The following is a 21,170-nucleotide window of genomic DNA, read 5'->3' as shown; positions in this document are numbered from 1 at the left end:
TTGACCAACCAGCTAACCCAGTATACCCCCCCCCCCAGCCCCCCAGCCCCCCCAGCCCCAGTACCTAAGTGAGGCATGGTGATGGTCTCGTTCCCGTTGGTCGCCCCCACGTTCATCACCACCACGGCGCTCGCGTTCTGGCCCGCCGCGTGCCTGATCTTCTCTGCGAACGTGCAGTTGCCGCGCGCAACCAGCGCGATCCAGGCGCCCGCGCGCTCCGGCACGGCGAAGCGCGTGCCCGGGCGGCAGGCTTGGCGCTCGCGCGGCGACAGGGAGGCGGCCAGCAGCCCGCGGGCCTCGCGCTTCGGAGACTGCTCGCCGTAACGGCCGCACTCGCTGCGCTCCGTGCGCACGCGTGCCGTCGCCGGGTCCACGTACGTCACGTTCACGAACGCCGTGTACCACTCCTCGCGGTCGGCCGCGGCCAGGGCGAGACACAGCGCGGGCAGCAGCGCGAGGAGGCGTGCGCACGCCGCCGCCGCCATCCCCCCCCCCTTACCGCGGTCTCGAGCGCAGGCAGGCAGCTGCTTTAGGCCATAACGGCGCCGCGGCCGCGCGCTGCTTTCTCCTCTGTTTGCTACGACGTGGTCACGCGGGGCGCGGCGAGCATGGTCACTGCCCGTGTGTCTGTCTGTCTGTCTGTCTGTCTGTCTGTCTGTTTGTTTGTTTGTTGTTTTGAAGAAGAGGGTGGTCGAGTTCTCTAAGCTGCAGCAGCGCCTCGAAACGTAGCTCGCGTCAAAATAACACAGGCACGTGACCGTGGGAGTGTTACACGTCACTGTAATAGCCCGGAAATGTCAGTATAACCTCACCCCGAGCTAAATATTTTTATTATTATTATTTATTGATTAATGTTTCATTTGTTGTGAGTTTTTAATGTTTAGAAATGGCGCGAGGAAAGCTTCGTTTAAAAAAATAAGTATCACGCGAACAGTGGCGCGCGGCTACGTCACGTAAAGGTCCCGGAAATGTCTCCACTGTAATGAAATAAAAGACCTTTTAATTTTATTAATTTTATTTATTATTTATTTTTGTTTTGTTTCACTGCTACTTTTTAACATGGTGTAATTATATATTTAATATAATATGTCTCAAGTGTATGTACAAACTTTCAATAAAATAGAACACACTAAGGCTAAGACATTATTATTATTATTTTATTATTGTTGTTATTATTATTGTTGTTGTTGCTGGTATTGGTAGATTTATAGATTACCATCAAATATATGATATATATATAAATAAATTATCAATGCTTTGTAAAACACTATTATGTGGTTCAAAAATAAGTCACCTAATTAATTAACTAATTAAATAAAACCTTGGCACCCTGGTACTAATTAAATAAAACATTTAAAATATCACTAAAATATGCCAGATCTGCACCGTCACTCAGTGTCAAATACAGCAAGATTGTATATACTAATTATACTAGAAATAGTTTAATATTTGAAATGTCTGTTGTTGTTATTGCTCATTGTTCAGACCATTTCATTTTTATTTATGTTCTTAATAAATAATGTTAGCAGCAGATCCTATTTGTTGTAAAGTAATTTACCCATTTACCCACTATAGTGTATCATTGTTGTGAATAATTGCATAAATAGGAAATAAACGGTTAAAAATCACTTTCCTTATAATGATTAATTATTTATTCTTTATACACTTTTTTTTTTTACAACATATTGACACATTATTGTATACAAAAAAGAGCAGCTCTCAAAAGTAATACTATATTAATGCACATTTTGTGATACTTGTAAAAGTCCAGTACCACAGTACTATGGTTATATGGTTGTACCATATTCTGTAGAATAGGGGTTTAGTTGATGTGTCAGAGCAGAGAAATCATTCAACTGGGTCGGACTCCGGCCCTCGGCTTCCCCACCCCTGCTTTAGAACTAGCAGTTATGCCAGTGAATTGTAAAAACATGTACTCTATAATCTTCTGTAATCAAATCTTATTGAATTTTTGTCCATTTTATACAAAATGCAGACAATAAAACTCCAGTGCTTCACACTGGTCATCACACTTCCGAATTCCCCGACTCTTCTCTGGCTCTCCTCCTCTTCCAGCCTCCAGCCTGATCCTCAGAGTGTGTGTGTGGTCTCAAAGAGCATGTGTGATGTGTTTGACCCGCAGCGTGCTCTGTCCTGCGCCGCCTAGCGATACACAGCCAGGCTGTAACTCCTATCAGACAAACCACGCCAGCTACCACCAACACGGCTGTCTGGAACACTGATTCCTCCAGAGAGGCTCTGTTTATTGGCCTGTCCAGGTCCGACCCCTCTCCACTGGGTTCATACAGAGCCTGAGGAGCCCTCTGAAGGCTGACGGGCTGGAGGTTAGTACCGCGGCCGCTCTGCTGTCCTATCGGCTCGTTCTCGGCCTCGTTAGCTGACCTTTGTCCGAGCGAGCTGGGCCTGTGTTGGGAACCGGGAGAGGCTGAGGTGGACGCTGCTATGCTGTGGTGAAGCTGGTTTCTGGTGTTTAAACCTCTGGTGTGACGTTCCTTTTTCTTGCTGGAGTGGACGGTGTAAACTACATGGACATACCACTGCTGACCGCCGGCCGCCTGCAAAAACACGGTAAATGAATATAAAGGACACCAAGCAAGCAAATCTGCATTTCTGTGCCAGTCCAGTGTTTCTCGTTGACGTTAAGAGGCTCTCTGTGGGCGAACCCGACCATATTCTGCCCTTTTGAGTCATGTCGCTAAGCTAACAGGCTAATTTGGCTCGAACACCAAAGTAAAGGATATGTTATTGTCTGCTTCGAGCCTCAAATGTATGCAAATGCACACACACAGCTTGTCTAGTCCCTGTAGAGAAGAAGTACTGCCAATAGAATAGGACTCTCTGGAGCAGATCAACAGGAACCTATTGGCTCCATGCCGCCTAATGTCAGGCGTGGGCTAGTAGAGGGGTATAAAGCCCCCCGGCAACATTGAGGAGCTGTGGAGCAGTGGAAAAGCTGTGTTCTCTGGAATGATGGTGGTGGTGGTGCTCCCTCCAGTACTTCTGGGATGAGGTGGGGTGGTGATCTTCCAGCATCCTGACCTCACTAACGCTTTTGTCGCTAAATGCAATCAAATCCACACAGCAATGCTCCACCAAGATCTAGGAGAACCTAGTCCCAATACTTTTGTCCAATATGTTAGTTAGTTTATGTATGCATATATATATATATAGAGAGAGACATATAATAATATCACACTGACATACTTGGAAAAGCGGAGCAGACGATAGGCTGAAGCCGTCTGAGCCGGCCTGTTTGACCAGAGGCTCCGCCCCCGGAGTGTTATCAGCCAGTTGGGCAGCAAATGGCACCTCGCCAAACATCAGGTCCTGAGTATGTGGAGAGGACTTATCCTGATTAAAGAAAGTGGAGAAAGAAGTTACACAGCATCCAACAAAGGGTGGACTAGAACCAGACTGTGAGGTTCTAGACAACTGGGGCGGAACATCTCCAAAACATCAGACAGGAGCTCCTGTGGGGTGTGGTTCCCATCCCGGTATGCAGCGCTCGCTCCAAGGAAGGACAACCGGTCACTGCTCACAAGGCTCACTGATGCTCATGGAGGCCCCGCCCACCTTACAACTTACAGGACTTACAGGATCTGCTGCTAACGTTAGTCCAGGTGGTTTTAATGTTATGGCAGATGGTTATGACCCTGTAGGGTGTCTATGATCAGCAGTGTTTGTGAGTGCTCTTCACCAGTATTTTAAATCTGTAGGGGAGGGCGGCGGAGTCGGCCAGACAGCCCAACTCTCCGTTGCTGGGCCGGTACTTAGGCACGTATCCATCCGCCCCAGCACATAAGAACACCTTCTGAACCCGGCACTGGAAGGAAGAGCCGAGGTTCTGGACTGGATCCACCATCACACGGCCGAATATCCGAGAACCTGTGAGTGAGGAAGGGCAGAGACATGTTGCATTAGATATTCCCGAGCCGGGTCACTTCCGGGTGACACTTCATGGGATCATGGCTTCATCAAGGCCATTGCCCAACCCTACTACCCTCAGCGAAGGCGACGTCAGCTTCTTCACCAAAGCCCATGGAGCCGTCAGACAGCCACAGCTCTTTCTTAGCCATCAGGAACAGCCGAGAGTTCAGAGTGAACTCAGCCGGGACGGCGTCGCTCACCTGCAAAACCACAGGGGGGGTTGTTAGTGTGAAGCTGATTGTACAAGTTCTGCATGTTTAAACTCCACATTTGTACGTGTTTAGGAGTTTTTTATAAAAATTTTTTCATTTAAATTTTTTATTATTTAAAAAAAAATCTTTTTTTTACATTATTTTTTTATTTTATTTCATTTTGTTATTATTATTTTTTTAGTACTTGTTTTTTTGTTTTTTTTTACCTGCTGGAAACGGACGTCCAGGCTGAATGCGATTGGCTGTTGCGGATGACAGGCAGGTGGGTCGGTGTAGGGCGCAGTGGGCGGGGCCACACAGGGGACCAAACTTACCCTGTAGGAGCCTGAATAATCACGTACCTGGAACACATACATACACAATTAGTGGGCGTGTTCCAACTTTGCTGCAGTAGGAGCCTCTACTTTTCTGGGAAGGCTTGACTGTAGATGTTGGAACATTGCACTGAGGAGGATTTGATTGCGTTCAGCCACTGAAGAGCATCAATGAGGCTAGTTCTGGTGCTCCAGGTCATCCCATAGGTATTGGATGGAGGTCTAGGTCTGTTATTCTTTTGTTTGTAGGGTGATTACTCTTGTCTGCCCATGTGAAGTGGTCTCTCTCCCTCTTTGTCCGTTTGACCGCCAACTATATGGTAATAGAATTAACCCACCTTTGCAGAGAGTCGACACCTTACCCCCTTTGTTGTGTGATGACCATCAAACCCCCCCTTATGTTGATACTCCAAGTACCCTCACCTTCATCCCCCACATACCCCTCCTTAAACTCCTCTTCTTCATCATCCCTGCCCCTCCCACAGTTCCCAGTGTATATATGGTCCTCCCGAAATATCCCTAATCAGACTGGATCAGATCAGACTAAGCTGGGTTGGACTGGCCTGTAATGGACTGGACTTGGTCAGACTGGAGTAGACTGTCCGATCCAGTCTCCTGACTCCTGAATCTGGGTTAGAGTATGCATGTATGTATATGGCTTCTGAGTGTGTGTGTGTGTGTGTGTCTCACAGAGTGCCGTGAGGTGAAGCTCCACGTCTGCACAGGATGGTTAAAGGTGGACTCTGTGCTCAGCAGAGCGAGCGAAAAGGACAGAGCAGGCTGGTCCACACACTTCACCTCCGACTGCACTGATGAACCTGATAGTAGGAAAGTAGGAGAGCACAGAGACCCTCAAATGAGACCAGTCTCTCTGCTGACCCTCTCACGGTCAGCGTTTTCAGGTCTGATCAGGAGAAAGACTGGCCTGCATCAGCATCTGTCAGCTAAAGCTTCCCATTTGCAGGGTATGGCGTCCCCAGACTGGGGGGCTTTGAACAACAATGGAGCGCTGAGGCCTTGCTGGGATTTGAACTTATGCTCTGCTCACACTTAATGATGAGCAGCACTTAGACCGTAGGGCCGGTCTAGAGCTGTGAAGTTACACCGCATAAAAAGGTTTACACAGTCCTTCTTTCTCAGGCTCAGAAATAGTACACAGCTTCACAGCTCTAGAGTGGAGCCTCAGGAGTCAGGAGACTCAGCAGGTCATTAGTTCGAATCCCATCAACACCACTAACAGCTCTCCATGGTCAGGTGTTGTGAGAATAGAAAGACCTCCATCCATGTGATAGGGGGAGGAGTTCTAACTTGCAGATGGGAATAAGCAGTAAACAGATTGAGGGGGCGGAGCCACAGATTTATTGTTATTTTAGACTGAACTAGGCTGAGGCAGCTCAATGTTAAAACCAGCATCCTAAGGTGAGCTATACCTGAGTGTGACAGTATAAACTGCCCCCGGAAACCTGCGTCTGTTCTGAAAGTGACCACCAGGCGGCCTTCTTCGCTTATTCTCATAGAGGTGGGGTACAGAGAACCTGAGTGAGCGAGAGAGAGAGAGAGAGGGAGTTAATGAAGGTGATAAGGAAATCTGTTTACTGGTACACACACCCAAACACACCTCGAAGCTCTGTGTCGGGGGGGCTGGAGATGCCTTGCTGCCATAGGATGGACGTGTCGTAGACGAAGGTCAGTTTCATCTCAGTGTGGAGGTCAAAGGTCATCCATCCTGATGGGCCATTGAACAGGTACGAGACGAACAGCGGCAGCCGCAGAGAAACAAACGACTGCACCAGACTCTGGGGAAAGAGAGTGAGAGTGAGAGAGAGAGAGAGAGAGAGAGAGAGAGAGAGAGACAGAGAGAGAGAGTTTTCTTTAAGCAGTTTCTATGAGCTCCCTCTCCCCAGAACTGCTGCTGTGTAACGCTGCAGAACCCATAGAGTCATATTAGGGTAAAATCCTGTAGTATTACTCTACCACCTCAGCCCACATGCTGCTCCACCTTCAGATCAAGCTTCTGGAGCTCTCAGCTTGTCCAGAAATGCATGTGTACAGCTGGCTGGGGGGGCGCTGAAAGCGTGATTTGAATTTCCAGCAGTGGAGCAAAAGTCAACTGCACTCCACAACTGTAGGGGGAGCCCAGGAGCAAAAATGACCAATCCTGTATAATAGCACGGCCGATTGTGCTCTCTCAGACTCCGGCTGCTGATGGCAAAGCGGCATGACTCGGGATTCGACCTAACGACCCCGGGCCATAGTGGTTGTGCAAATTGCCTTATCACGTCATTGTAAATGGGCGTGGCTAATATGCTGTAAACTAACCATAGTATCTATTTATGAATCCACGGACAACGCTCTTGGCTCCTTAAGCCTACCTCTAAGTTTACTTTTGCCTGTGTGTGTGTGTGTGTGTGTGTGTGTGTGTGTGTGTGTGTACTGCAGCATACACTCCACCTGTTTGTCTGTTGTAATGGTAGCACCGCAATCGCTGAGCAGCTCCGACATGTCGTAGTAAGCGTGGCACGTCCACACACATGCCTCAAGGTCCAGGTTTCGGTAGAAATGGCGGGTGCGCTGGCTCCATAGACCACTGGCGTGTGTGTGAGAGAGTGTGTGTGTGGAGTTGTTGGAGATAAAGCCATAGCGGGTGGCGACCTCCGGCTGGTGGAGCAGGTTGGAGCAGCGGTGGATCCCCACACGGGACGGGTCCGAGGTCAGAGCGACCGACCAGGAGAGCGGCCTCGTGGAGACCAGCGGCAGGAGACCTGTCAGTAGACCAGGAGCTGTTACAGCAACAACCCAGCCAACACGCCCATGTGGGTTCCAGGTGGGCGTGGCCTCTGAGTTTGGGTTTTTACTTTATCGTTACAGCCCGGCTTCATCTGACATGGGTCCCATCTAGGCCCCATATTCAGTATACCACCCAGACAGGGCCCAAGCTTAACCCCTACTGGTCCCATCACTGACCCTGGTGGGTATCCATATATGGGGCCAAAACTCAGGACAGAACTCTCTGGTTCCCAGTTGGGCTGCCCATACAAGCCCCACATGGCCATGTTATCCCGGAACTATGATATATATATTTAGCATAGTTGAATTTTCAGAAGATCTGATTGGTTAATGGGGTTTTCTCTCCTGTGATGTGATTGGCTGGTTGAATTACGTTATATATGATTTATAATATTAAAAAAATAAAATGATTTTTTTTATTTTGCTGTGAAATAATTTGAGAAGTATGTGGAGGACTGAAACGCACCATCTGTGTGAGGTATGTTGACAATGAGGGAGATCAGGTGAGGGTAGGTGGGGTCCTCTGAGCCAGTGTAACGGATTTTAGTGGAGAAAGGCTCTGCTCCGACCACACCAGGAGTGTGTGACTGACACATGGCTGAGAAATCACACACATTTACATTACAGGTTATATTACTGTTACATACAGATACTTATACTTCTATATATGTATAATACGTATGGGTCATATTATCTAGTTACTTACATATTTACAATACATGTGGGATATATTATGATTCATATATATATATATATATATATATATATATATATATATATATATATATATATATAAATGTTATTATTAATAGGTACTTACAGGTGTAATACCTATAGTATAATATTACATATGGGTACCCAAATATATTATTACACATGGGTACGTACATATATAATATTATAATACAATAATTTATTATATATTATATATATATATATTATCCTCACATAATGGTGGTTTAATAATAAGTGTATGTGTGTGTTTCTCCCACCTTCCTCTGTGCTGATCTGTGTTATTGCGCTGGTCAGCTCCAGTCCTCTCTGAGCGGTCAGACTCACAGCCCTCACAGCACATTGCACCCTCCACCCTGGGCCGAAATACACTCCGTCCAGCAGCCTCTCCCTCACCGGCGCCATAAACACACCCTCCTCCAGCTCCCTGAGCCCCGATCGAACCCCAGCCCCACTCACTAACCACCGGAACTCCGAAATTGTGTCATTCAGGCCCTCAGACACACACACTGACCCCAGCACTGAGAACTGAGAATGACGCCGGTCACAGGCCTACACACACACACACACACACACACACATATACACACACACAGAAGACACAAAATTGACAGACTGACTTGTTGGACTTTCCATCCTGTAATCTAATTGGCTGGTCGAACGTACAATCCTGTATAGAAAACATTGCTCTGATCTTACTGGCTTGTTGAATTTTCATTCCTTTTGATCTTACTGTCTTATTTAATTTCCGTCCCTTTGATCTTAATGGCTTGTTGAATTTCCATTCCTTTGATCTTACTAGCTTGTTGAATTTTTATCCCTTTAAACTTACTGGCTTGTTGAATTTTCATTCTTTTGATCTTACTGGCTTGATGAATTTACATTCCTTTGATGTTACTGGTTAATAACTGGCTAGCTGGACTTGAAATCCCGGAATCTGAATTTTTCTCTACTGCACTCCGATTGGCCAGTTGAACTATTCCTCCTGCTATCTGATTGGCTAGTTTAGCCGGCTGTAGTTGAGGTACTCACAGTGACGCAGACGAGAGGGTATCCAGCAGGAGGTTGCGTCCGGTGGTCCATGTGTGAGTCAGGGTCGCTCTCATACACCAGTAGACTCAGGACTTCAGGAGGAGCGGGAAACGTCAGACCCCCGACGGACCCACCCTCATCTATATACACCATCGCTTTAGTGTTCTGAAACACACATGAACAACACACACGTAAGCCCAGTTCATCAAAACGTCTGTGTGTGTGTGTGTGTGTGTGTTTCTGTGTGTGCTCTACCTTTATATCAGCCACCATGTTTTCGTCAGGTCGGAGGTGGACAGTGAAAGTCTCTCTGGTCTCTCTCTCCGTATCGAACAGCACACACACCTCTACAACCTGCAGCGTCTGACCCTCGGAAAACTGCAACTCTGCAGAAACACACACACACACACACACACACACACACACACACACACACCTCAGATGTACAGTATGAATCAGAAAAGCCTCTGATTGGCTGCTTTTTAGCCCTTCTAAGCTCCACCTCCCAGCATTTTCTCCCAGCAAGTGCTGAGAGGCCATTAGCCCCCGCAACTCACCTACGGATACAGGAGTGTAGTCCTCTCCGGCGGTGGCGGATCCGTCCCGTGTGTGTACTCTCACAACAGAGGTCCTGGAACAGTCTCCCAGACGCTGAACTGAAATGTGGACCATCATCGTCTCCCCAGGGTTCCTCGGTTCCTTCACGGTGAAGCGTGTCTCTGAGAACCGGATAACAGGCCCTGCAGGAACAGGGAGGCCCCATTCATTGGTTTACAGCTTCTACACAATGTGGAGGTTCTTTAAATGATTAAAAGATTGGATTTTAGGGCCTTGCTCCAGAGAACCGGGTACCAGCTAACCTGCCCATATGGGACCTGGTTGAAAAACCATGGCCTAATATTTTCAGTCCAGGAGAACTACTGCCAGTAAACACTGTAGGAATTACACGCAAGTGTTTCTTGCTCCTGGGCTCCCCCTAGAGTTCACTTTTACTCCTCTGCTGTAAATACAAACCGTGCTTTTAGCGCCCCCTCATGGACAGCCAGCTGTACACATGCATTTCTGGACAAGCTGAGAGCTCCAGAAGCTTGATCTTGATGAGGTGGTAGAGTAATACTATAGGATTTTACACTAATATGACTCTATGGGTTACACAGCGGTACACAGCAGTTCTGGAGAGAGGTTCTCCAGAACCAGCGTTCCGGCCCGGAGTGGGAATGCCGGAGACGCCGTTCTCCCTGTTCCAGTCAGTGGATCCAGTCAGCCTGATCCTGAAGCTGCTACATAATGCTAATATTAAACTCACTGTCTCTGACATCTGAAACCTTCACCAGAGTCTCCTTCTGTTCCCCCAGTGAAATCCCCACTGCTGATTGGCTACTGGGGATCCCGAGAACAAGGCGGAACTCCTCCTCTTCCTCATACTCGGAGTCGTCCACCAGAGTGACCTCACACTTCTGCTCTCGCTCACCTGTAAAACCCAACACACACGTTACACCGGCCTCTGAGTCTTCTTGTGTACAGAGAGAGAAAGAGAGAGAGAGAGAGAGAGAGAGCTTCACCTGGCTGGAAGGTGATGATTGACAGGTCGGTGTCTGGTCTCTCCTCATAGTCCATCATGGCCTGGGCGGAGCTCTGGCGCGTGTAACACCTGACTTGTGACCTTCGAGTGAGGTCACCAGATCTAATCACCACGGCAACAACACGACCGTCTGCCTCATCCACCTTGTACTCAGAGAGCGCAAACTGCAGAGAGGGTCCTAATGTGCACACACACACACACACACACACACACACACACATTTTCCATCCTGTAATCTGATTGGCTGGTTGAATATACAGTCCTGCAGTTTAATTGTTCTCCATACTGCGCTCTCATTGGACGGTTGAATTTTATCTCACGTACCTTCTTGTGATCTGATTGGCTAGTTGGATTTTCCTTCTTGTGATCTGATTGGCTAGTAGAATTTTTCTTCCTGTGATCTGATTGGCTAGTTGAATTTTCTTTCCTGTGATCTGATTGGCTAGTTGAATTTTCTTTCCTGTGATCTGATTGGCTAGTTGAATTTTCCTTCCTGTGATCTGATTGGCTAGTTGAATTTTCCTTCCTGTGATCTGATTGGCTAGTTTATTTTTTTTCTCCTGTGATCTGACTGGCTAGTAGAAATTCTCTTCCTGTGATCTGATTGGCTAGTTGAATTTTCCTTCCTGTGATCTGATTGGCTAGTTGGAGTTTCCTTCTTGTGATTCTTCTTGTTGACTTTTTTATACAGTAAGGTCCAAACATGTCTAGGGGTCCCAGGAAGCGCTCTAATAGAACCCAGCAGTAAAAAACAATGGATCAGAAGAATAGAAATCTCATATTTTCATCAGTGATTATTACAGTCTCTCACCGTCACTCTGAGAGTCATCGATAGCAACAGTGGCTCTGACTGGCTGTCCGAGTGTGGCATTCATGGGCATACTCAAAACCAGCTCGAACCGCTCCACCCCCTCCAGCACAGGTCCGCCGACATCGTCCAGAATCAGGACCTTCGCCTTGACCATGGTCACGCCAGGCGCAAAGTCAACACTGCGAGCGACTGCTACGTAGTCCTCGCCGGCTGAGGGCATCGAGAGTTACAGGTTAGAAGGGATGGATCTGTCCAAAAGTATTCAGACTAGCCAGGTTTGGATGCTAGAGGGGTATGTGCCTGTGGAGCAGACTGACGGAGCTCCATTTAAGTCCTTTAGGATGAGCTGGATTATCATAACAAATCATCCAAACGACGACACAACTGCATCTGACCTCACTGACACTTTTTTGGGTTCGAATACAATCAAATCCTCACAGCAATGTGGTCTAACTTCTAGTCTAAAGCCATCCTAGAAAAATCGAGGCCGTTACTTCAGCAAAGAGGGGTCAAGCTCCCTACTACTAGCCTTGATTGTAGAAGAAACCCTTGGCGAGCAGGTGTCTGCAAACTTTTGTCACATTGTGTAAACAGCTTCATAGGCTGTAGATGTTATTAGATGTTACCCTGAGCAGACGCAGGCTGCGTAGAGGCTGACGATAGAGTGACTGTAGCTGGGTGAGAGAGATCAGACCCACTCCTGAAGATCTGAACCTCCACTGAACCGGCACTCTCTCCGACTGCGTACTCGGCTTTACTGAGGAACACAGCCGGCACTGACCACACACACACACACACACACACAGATACAAAGAAGGACGTTCACACACAAAGAAATTCACTAAGAAACAATGGAGCATCTACTGCGTTCCTTCACTGAGAACCCTGGTGACTTTTACCATCATCAGCATGAGGCTGAATAAGGACGCGGGCGCTCCGGCGCTCCATCTCTACTCGTCCACCCATGGGCTGGTCCAGAGTGACGTTAAAACCTTCCTGGTCTTCGTACAGTGAGTCATCAATGATGAAGACACGGCACGGTTGCTCTCTCTCTCCTCGCTGGAACATCAGGACACTGGAGCGTCCCTCAGGTCGAGAGATGTAGTCGGAAAAAGAGAGAACCGAGCCTGGGGTGGTGCCTCTCGCACTGCCTGAAGAACAGCAGGACACAAAAACTACATATGATTGGTGGACCTTCAGCATCACCAAGCTGATGGACCAGCATGACCAGCATCACCAGGCTGGTCGACCAGCGTGACCAGCATCACCAGGCTGATGGACCAGCATGACCAGCATCACCAAGCTGATGGACCAGCATGACCAGCATCACCAGGTTGGTTGACCAGCATGACCAGCATCACCAAGCTGGTCGACCAGCATGTCCAGCATCACCAAGCTGGTCAACCAGCGTGTCCAGCATCACCAGGCTGGTTGACCAGCATGACCAGGGCAAAAGTGTGAGGATTTGAATAGCTGTTAGCATGATGCTAATCTGTAACTTTTATTAGCTACACGTTAGCTACATTAGCCTCATAGCTTCAGTGCTATATATTGTAAACCTGTCTGAAACGTTAGTGTATTTTGTGTGTGTGTGTGTGTGTGTGTGTGTGTGTGTGTGTGTATTGTGTGTGTTTGTGTGTGTGTGTGTGTGTGGATGGATGGATAAGTGGGTGGGTATGTGAGTGTACCTTGCTGTGTGTAACAGGTGACCATAAGCTCCTGGCTAATATCTCCTCTGCGCTGCACTGGAATTAGCAACTCACCAACATCCTCCTCCACCTTCAGCTCAACCTGGGCGAAAAACACAGTACACTCTACACACACACACACACACACACACACACACACACACACACACACACACACATGCTCCATATCAGACTGCTTAGAAGATGTTAGCATGGCGTTAGCATGTGGAAACTAGCATTACCTTTGCAATGCAGACGCGTAAAAAAGAGAACTGCAGGGTTTCTGCACTAGAATACAGTGACAGGGTTGTGGGTTCGATGCCCGGGCTCGGCAAGCTGCCACTGCCACTGCACCCTCTCTCTGCTCCCCGGACGGCGCAACGATGGCTGCCCACCACTCCGGGCATGTATGCTCACGGTCACTGTGTGTGTTTGATCACTAGAGAGTGTGTGTGTGTGTTATAGGTATGGTTAAACATGTATTACAGCTTGTGTGTGTGTGTGTGTGTGTTTGTGTGTAGGTGTGTTTGTAGGTGTGTGTACCATCCTCAGGGTCGATAACCTCTACAGTTGCGGTGCTCGGCTGCTCCAGTAGAGTCAGAACAGGCTCAGAGAGAGCAATCTGGAATCTCTCGAGCGCCTCATACGACTGGTCATCTGTGATACGCAGCCGCCACGTGGCCCGGGCCTGGCCTGGGTTAAACTGGACCTGGCGCTGGCCGTTGCCATGGAAGTCCCGACTGTGTAATGCAGTGCCATCTACTGTGCTGACAGCTGAGAGACACAGAGAGAGAGAGAGAGGGTGGGGATTCACACGTCTTGCTATTTAAAGCCATGTGGTCTGTGACTCTTCATGGTTTAGCGTTCATAATAAGATCTCCGGTAAAACACTACGCTGACAAAAGTATTGGGACGCCTGCTCATTCTTTGTTTCTTCTGAAATCAAATGCAGAATTTCTACTAGATTTTAAGAACATTGCAAAGAGGATCATCCCAAAAATACTGGGTGGAGCACCATCCATTATTCCGGACAGCACAGTTCTTCCAATGCTGGGGCTTTATACCCCTCTATACCCCACACCTGGCATTAGGCAGCATGGTGCCAATAGGTTCATGATGATGTTTATCTGCTCCAGGGAGTCATATTCTATTGGCAGGACTTAATGGTGCAACTTAAAGTAGCTGAATGCAGTCATTAGAAGGGGTGTCCACAAACTTTTGGCCTGAAGAGCGTAGTACTTAGCTGATGATATCTGGGCAAGTGTCCAGAGAAGTGTCCATTCAGTGTTGGGTTCTGGTTGCTGCAATAGAGCTTCGTTAGCCTAGCATGCAATGTCGGGTTCTAATAGAAGGAACGTCCAGCAAACCAGTTTCCAACATCTCTGGACAGGTACTCACTAACAAATGAGGTTTCTCCCAGGTACCCTCTACGTGTCAGTGTGACCTCCAGCAGTTGGCTTTCCTCTTCTACGCGGTAAACCTTCTTCTCGATGGACACCCAGCACCAGTGGAGCAGGAAGGGCTCTGGACGCAGATGGTTTCCCTCTAAACAACAGACAAGACCACTCCAGATATAGTCATGTCTACTGGCAGAGTCTGGGCCAACTAGAGCCAATCAAGAAGGTCTCTAATGAAGGAGGAAGTTCTGCATCTGCATTTGTCTTTGGCATCAGTCTAGGGTTCACAGTTACCTCACAATTACAAAGATACACACTCACACACTCTTCTGCAAACACAGCTGGCTTTTTTTAAAAGGAGCCAGAGCTCTCAGTTAGGTGTCAGTATTAAGGGGGGTCTGGTTGGGTCGGGTTCAGTCCAGTGTAAACATCCCAAAACAGGCCATTCAGTAGTCAGTATCAGGGTAAAGGTGCTGATCTAGGATCAGCTTCCTATGCTCAATTAGTAATCAAATCATTTATATTATATACGGTATTTTGACAAAAGTATTGGGACACCTGCCAAGTCATTGCTTCTTTTGAAATCAAAGAGTTGATCCAGCTTTTGTTGTCTCTGTCTTTACTGTCCAGGGAAGGCTGGCTTTCTACTAGAATTTGGAGGAGCATTGCTGTGAGGATTTGATTGCAGGTAAGAGTGCTGGATGATCACCACCCCACCTCGTCATCTCCAACTCCTCAACTCATCCCAAAAGTACTGGATGGAGCTCCAGCAACCATTCCAAAGAACACCGTTCTTCACACTGCTCCACAGCTCAATGCTGCCTGGGGGTGGGAGGGGTTATACCCCTCTAGCCCACGCCTGGCATTAGGCAGCATGGTGCCAATAGGGTCATGATGTTCAGGGACTAGACAAGCTATGTGCGCATCCGTGTCAGCAATGGGTGCAACTTAAAGTAGTCGAATGCATTCAATAGAAGGGGTGTCCACAAATATTTGGACATATGGTGTATAAGTAACATCTAACAGAAGTAGTTCACTGAAGATGTTGGTTCTTACCCTTGTCCTCCACAGTGAAGGAAAAAGCATCGGTGGTGGCGTTGACTCCATCATGAAGGATATAACTGATCTTCATATCATTGATATCAGCTGTAGAGAGACTCACGTTATAGCTATGAATGCATTGAAACATTATATTTAATAAAAGGCCCGTTCAACAGGCATCATTAAAAACATTAAACCGGACTCTGGTTGGTTCTCACCCGTGGTGGGATTTGTTTGGGCAGGTGGGAATACAGTAATAATACTTGGGTGTGGACCAAAACAACCACTCAGAGAACAACCACTAGTGCACTATAGACCCCTGTGGTACGGCCTAAGCTTTCGGTCTTTGTTTTTCTTCCATTACTTTTACTTTTCTACTTGAAGTCGTTCTGAAACCAGTACTTTTACACTTTTACTGGAGTAAAAAGCTTCAGTTGATACTTCAGCTTCTATAGAAGTCTTTTAAACCCTCGTATCTCCACTCACTTCTACCTTCTAAGTTTGCAAACTCCTTTCTGATTTGGACCAGAGCAGACCAGCTACAAGTGTCAAAAGGCCCTAAGAGGAAAAAAAAAACATGTGGACTGTTAACAGGACCTAGAGTGAGTCGCCTTTACCTTGTGTGAATGTATAGATGTTGTTCAGCTCATTGTGTCTGAGGAACCCATATTTTGGAGGTTCTGTCAACTTGTAAATCAGATCTACACCTTGGACGTCCTTCCCTTGCTTGCTCTCTACAGCTTTGAGCACTTTACTGGTGAACCTGAACCCCAGTTGTCCAGATTTCAGCACAGTGAGGGACGAAACTGGACGGTTGATCACTATTCTTGGAGATCTTTGCTCCTCCAGAAGGATCTGGATCTTTAGAACCTGAGGCTTGGTGCTTTCATGCCCAGTTTCAGGGAATACATAAAACCCTGTGTGGGTTCCATCAGTGATTGTGAACCTTACATGATCCTCGCCATGGTTCGTGCCATCATGCTTGTAGGTAATGCGGTTCTCACTCAGGTCCTCTTTGGTGAAGGTAGTAACAGGAAGTGTTCTGTTGTAAAGGATTAGACCATGTACAGGGCCTTGCGTGATGACAAATTGCAGGAGGTGATTGGGCGTGTCCTGATCTTCCACACTAAGCTCAAACGGTGTGAGAAGTCGCTCTTTGCCTTGCCCCAAAACAAGGGCATGGATGCTCAGAACTGGCAGCTTATTATCCACGTCCGTGATCGATACACGGAAAGTCCGAAACACCACGTTCCAACCATCCGAGACCTGGAATTCAAAGCTGTCCAAGTGTGCTTCCTCCAGAGAGGTATGGACATAGCGTATTTTACTCCCAGCAAGCTGGAGTTGGGTGAAGGAAGATATGGCAAGACCAGGAAGATCCGTGCACTCAAGGTGTCCTCGAGAGGGAGGTCGTGTTACGGTGAAGCGCAGGCGCTCGTCAGGACTGTTGAGGTCCGATGTACTGAGGATGTCTGTTGTCAGGATCACTGACCCTCCTTCAGGTAGCTTCACACCTTTGTTTATCACGACCGGGAAGACCTTGTCCATTGCTCCCACTGAGACGTAGAAGTACCTGTCCACTAGAGGGTTGATGCCATCAGTCACGTCAAATTTGATGAGGTCTCGAATGCCTCCTCGCCCTGTGTGAACATACCGAATGAGCTCTTCATCAACGGCTTCCTGGGTGAAGTTCATCCCAATGGTCAAATTATAGACCACATTCCGGGATTTCCCCAGTTGCTGCAAGAAGCCCTGAGCTGGTTCCTGTCTAAGGATGAAAGTGAGGTTAGAGTCCAGTGAGTCGAGATCCGTAGCTTTGAGAAATCGGTTCGTGATTAGTTTAGTTTCTCCAATCTCAACCTCCAGTCCATTGTTCATGGATAACCTTGGAGTCTCGTCGTCCACAGGCAGAATCAAAACCACGACCGGCTTTTCGACCTCATGTTTCCCATCAGTCAGTCTCACAGTGAAGGCGTCCTGCAGCGTCTCTGAGCCATCATGCTCATACATGATTGTAGAAGCTGCCCGAATTTGCTGAAGAGTAAACTTAGCAATGGCTTCTGTTCCAGTTGGTAGATGCTGGACAATTCTCCCGTGCTTTGGGCTGGTAATGATCTCAAACTCCAGGATATCTTTGGGAATGTCAGCATCTTCCGCATTAAGGATGGGAATGTCAATGGTCAGACTCATTCCCTCCATTACCACAAACTCCCGGGAGAATACGACAGGTTCTTCGTCATTGGTCGGGGTGATAACAATAGGGAAAATGTGCTGATCCGACAGGTTAGTCCCATCTGTGCACTGGAAAGAAAACCTGTCCTCACCTGGCTCAGTTCCTCTGTGAACACTCTGGACATAGCGAATATGTCTCAGTTGAATATTTCCTATGCTGAATGCAGTAATTGCAAAGCCAGCTCTTGACTTCTCGTAACCAGGGGCTGGAGACACGTTTTCAACGAACCCAAAAGATGGCTGCACCAGGATAGTGCACAGAATCCCATCGCTTTCAGTATCGAAGTCCTGAGCTTGTATATTTTCAACACTGATGATATTTTTACCTCCTTCTTCCACAGTGAACCGCTCCCCAACGTGAATGACCGGAGGAACGTTGTCCACAGGAAGGATAGAAATATGGACCCTAATCTTCTGGATTATGCTTCCATCCACAACCCACTTGCCTGAGACCGCAAGACTCAGAGAGTCATTCTTCTTGGTCAGTCCTACCTCCCCAGCAGTATGCCTGTAGATTACTCCACCATCTGTGAGGGTGAGCAGTGGAAACGTACCGGACAAGATCCCATTTACCTGGATCGCACCTGAGCTTGGAGCAGATTCCAAGATAAGAATGACACCATCAGTGTTTGGCCTGTTACCTTCAGTTCTGTTAGATGGAATTGCAGCTCTGCCATTCTCAGGAACCTCCATGGATATGTCTAATGTTCCCGGACGTAGAGTGATCACTGGGATAACAGGGTTCCTGGGACGTATTTCGACTGTAACAGTAACAGGCACGCTATGAAAGCCATCACTAACATCTACCTTAAAGTGATCGTGCAACGATTCTCCACTCCCATTGTTCACATAAACAAGCACACCTCTCTCAATATCTCCAAGCCTGAAGACTTTCCCAACAGTGAGGACATTTCCCGAACATCTCAGCTCTCCACTGTTGGGGATCTGGGTCACTGTAAATGTGATGTTCTCAGAAAGTGTGTCCTGGTCTGTTACATCCAGAACATCTTTGGTAATGACATAGTTGCTCCTACTCACCACCTCGAACCCGGTGTTTGTGATTTGCGGGGGTTTGTTGTTCACTGGCTTGAGTAGGACGGTGAAGCGGCCATTTGCCAAGTTTCCAGCAGCATCTTTAACTGTAAAGGCCAACAGGATCTCTCTTGGAGTTACTCCGATGTCTTGATTGGGTGGCTTGTACGCCACCTTGCCATGGTTGATTTGAGCTTGAGTAAATTCTGTAATGATGGTGTTGGGACTATCTGTCAAAACGAAGTGACCCAGTGGTGTGGGATTGTTCAAGTCTTGGTTAAAGTGAGGGAAGGAAATTGAATATCGGACATCCCTGTCGAGGGACATGAGGTCAGTGAAGTGCAGGATGTTCTTGTTGAGGATAGTTGTTTCATATTCCTGAACGTGGAGATATAAGGAGCTTCCAGGAAAAAGCTCAGGAGGCCGATCATCAATGGGGTGGATCTTGATGTAGAAGATGTGCTCTCCTGATTGGTTTGGGGATTCATTGTCGTCTTGTACCCGGAAGGTAAACTGGTCAGTAACTGTGGACGTCAAGGAAGGTCCAATGTGGCGGTAAAAGAGCTTTCCTTCCAAGATGTCACTTTGGTACCACTCTACAGTCACTCTCTCGAACACACGGTCAGTTTCACTGAATCTCCAAGAAGAAATGTCCGTAGGAGGCTGAGTTTGTCTGAGAAGCACTTGTCCCATAGAAGGATATGGAGGAACTAAGGTAAATTTCAAATGTCCGTTTTCAGAATCCACATCTGTTGCGCTCAAAGCCACCGGTAAGATTGGTTGCAGCTCTCCCTTTACAACAACCAGCCCAGTGTTCACGTTCACAACTGGTGGTTCGTCATCCTGAGGGACTATCGTAACCGGAAACAGGAACTCGACTTCGTTCTTCCCATCCGTCATGCGGAAAACAATGTTGTCACTGCAAGTCTCACTGCCGTCATGCTCATATACGACCACGCCAGCGTCTAGGTCGTCTGGAGTGAAAAATTTACGCAGAGAACCAAGAACTGTGAGAGTACCATGTCGCAAACCATGGACTACAGATATCCTGACGTCTGCGAGGTTGTCCTCATCACTAATACACAGGTTCAGATCACTTGATAGTGGTCTGGATTGGCCCTCAAACAGAAGCTGACCGGCATTCAAGGTCACGACTGGAGCCAGCGAGTTCTTGGGCTTCACCACGATCATGAAAGTGAAGCGCTCTGAAGTTGAACCTTCTTGATCAACAACCTCCAACTCAGCATGGAGAATTCGCTCCAAATCAGAGTCCTCTGCTGGAGGCTTGAAGGCAATTGTCAGATCCTTCAGGTTGCTCTGGTAAAAAGAGCTGACAGGCTGGTTTGGATTGTCTGTGCTAATGAGGATACCTTGCTCTGGAGCAGAGACCACTTTGAATATGAGAGTATCTGGGTCGGATTCCAGGTCCTCAGCTGCTAGCATATCGTTGGTGATGGCCGTCATTACGAACTGACTAACCTCCATCATCATCAGAGACACGAAGCTTGGTCTAGGGGGGCTGTTCTTAGCTGTACCATCTAGGACCACCTGGAGCTGAAAGTGTTCTTGCTGCAGCTTCCTGTCATCTCGGTCTAGCTTCTCCACCATGAAAGGTACAAAATCTACTCTGGGGGATCCTGGAATAGAGTTGAGCTTGTACCGTACACCAAGGTTTAGAAACGCATCACAGTCGACTGGTTGTGAGCCTGGAACGTAATTCAGAAGTGAGCCATACCTGGGGTAGCCACCTGTCCCTATAAGGGGCGTAAGCCTGCATTTTGCGGCACCTTCCCTGAAGGTAATTGCAAGCCCTTGAGAATTGATTGGACCACTGTAACCATTCTGTTTGTCCACTACTAAGGGCTGGGTTAGCCTCACCAGTTTTTGCGCATTCGGGGTCACAAGCACTTGCAAGGTCAGAGGAAGAACGATGGTGTCCGTTGGAGTATCATACCTCAGCTGGAGCCTTACCCAGTCCATTTCACCCCTCTGAGAGCCAAAATGCAAATACTCCACCTCTCCTTTCTTGAAAGAACAAGGGAATACCTTTGGGGAGAGCTTCCCAAATCTCTGAGCTAGTGGTTCCTGGTCCAGAACTGTGAAGAAGCAGCGATCCCCAGGCTGAACCCTTGCAATAAGGTGGGTTAAGGGGTCCACAATCACTGAGCATCCACGTGGGACTGCAATCTCATTGTTGGCTTGTATAATAGTTGCCGGATCAGGTCGCAGCCTCTGCTGGTAGTGATGAGCAGAGTCCCAGTAGGTGGCATCCACAGGGAAAGAACATAGAGAGATCATAATGGCTATATAAGTGAACTTCCCAGGTAGACACATCCTTCTCGGTTCCCCCTGCACTCTCTCT

General features: G+C 47.7%; 2 protein-coding genes across 2 annotated transcripts in view; both read right to left on the bottom strand.

The window, feature by feature from the left end:
* The window catches only part of rnf150b (ring finger protein 150b), a 52,480-nt gene extending 51,739 nt beyond the window's left edge, over window positions 1–741 (bottom strand). The window contains exon 1 of the mRNA XM_072696071.1: window positions 57–741. Coding sequence (XP_072552172.1) covers window positions 57–485 — 429 coding nt within the window. The 5' untranslated portion in view covers window positions 486–741. The remainder of the gene's footprint in view (window positions 1–56) is intronic.
* Window positions 742–2,014: 1,273 nt separating this feature from the next.
* LOC140576601 (FRAS1-related extracellular matrix protein 2-like) lies at window positions 2,015–21,142 on the bottom strand. The gene is made up of 24 exons (XM_072696070.1): window positions 16,162–21,142; window positions 15,560–15,649; window positions 14,505–14,651; window positions 13,650–13,880; window positions 13,107–13,232; window positions 12,318–12,569; window positions 12,045–12,194; window positions 11,419–11,628; window positions 10,588–10,785; window positions 10,332–10,496; window positions 9,583–9,765; window positions 9,281–9,411; window positions 9,026–9,190; window positions 8,254–8,545; window positions 7,728–7,859; window positions 6,909–7,236; window positions 6,093–6,268; window positions 5,905–6,009; window positions 5,165–5,292; window positions 4,367–4,501; window positions 4,022–4,148; window positions 3,719–3,906; window positions 3,226–3,372; window positions 2,015–2,576 (listed from the first exon to the last, which is right to left on the bottom strand). The coding sequence occupies exons 1-24, from the start codon at window positions 21,140–21,142 to the stop codon at window positions 2,028–2,030; spliced, it is 9,336 nt and encodes a 3,111-aa protein (XP_072552171.1). The 3' UTR covers window positions 2,015–2,027.
* Window positions 21,143–21,170: the final 28 nt, after the last annotated feature.

The sequence above is a fragment of the Salminus brasiliensis genome, chromosome 14, assembly GCF_030463535.1.
Source record: "Salminus brasiliensis chromosome 14, fSalBra1.hap2, whole genome shotgun sequence".
NCBI classification, from domain to species: Eukaryota; Metazoa; Chordata; class Actinopteri; order Characiformes; family Bryconidae; genus Salminus; species Salminus brasiliensis.
The sequence above is the reverse complement of the archived record's forward strand: the minus strand, read 5'-3'. Positions and strand labels throughout refer to the sequence as shown.

Coding starts and splice junctions, on each gene's coding strand:
- LOC140576601 (XM_072696070.1), bottom strand. CDS start 21,142: ATGTGTCTACCTGGGAAGTTCACTTATATAGCCATTATGATCTCTCTA. Junction 12,570..13,106: donor CACCTGTTACACACAGCAAG/GTACACTCACAT, acceptor GCTGTTCTTCAG/GCAGTGCGAGAGGCACCACC. Junction 7,237..7,727: donor CAACATACCTCACACAGATG/GTGCGTTTCAGT, acceptor GTCTACTGACAG/GTCTCCTGCCGCTGGTCTCC.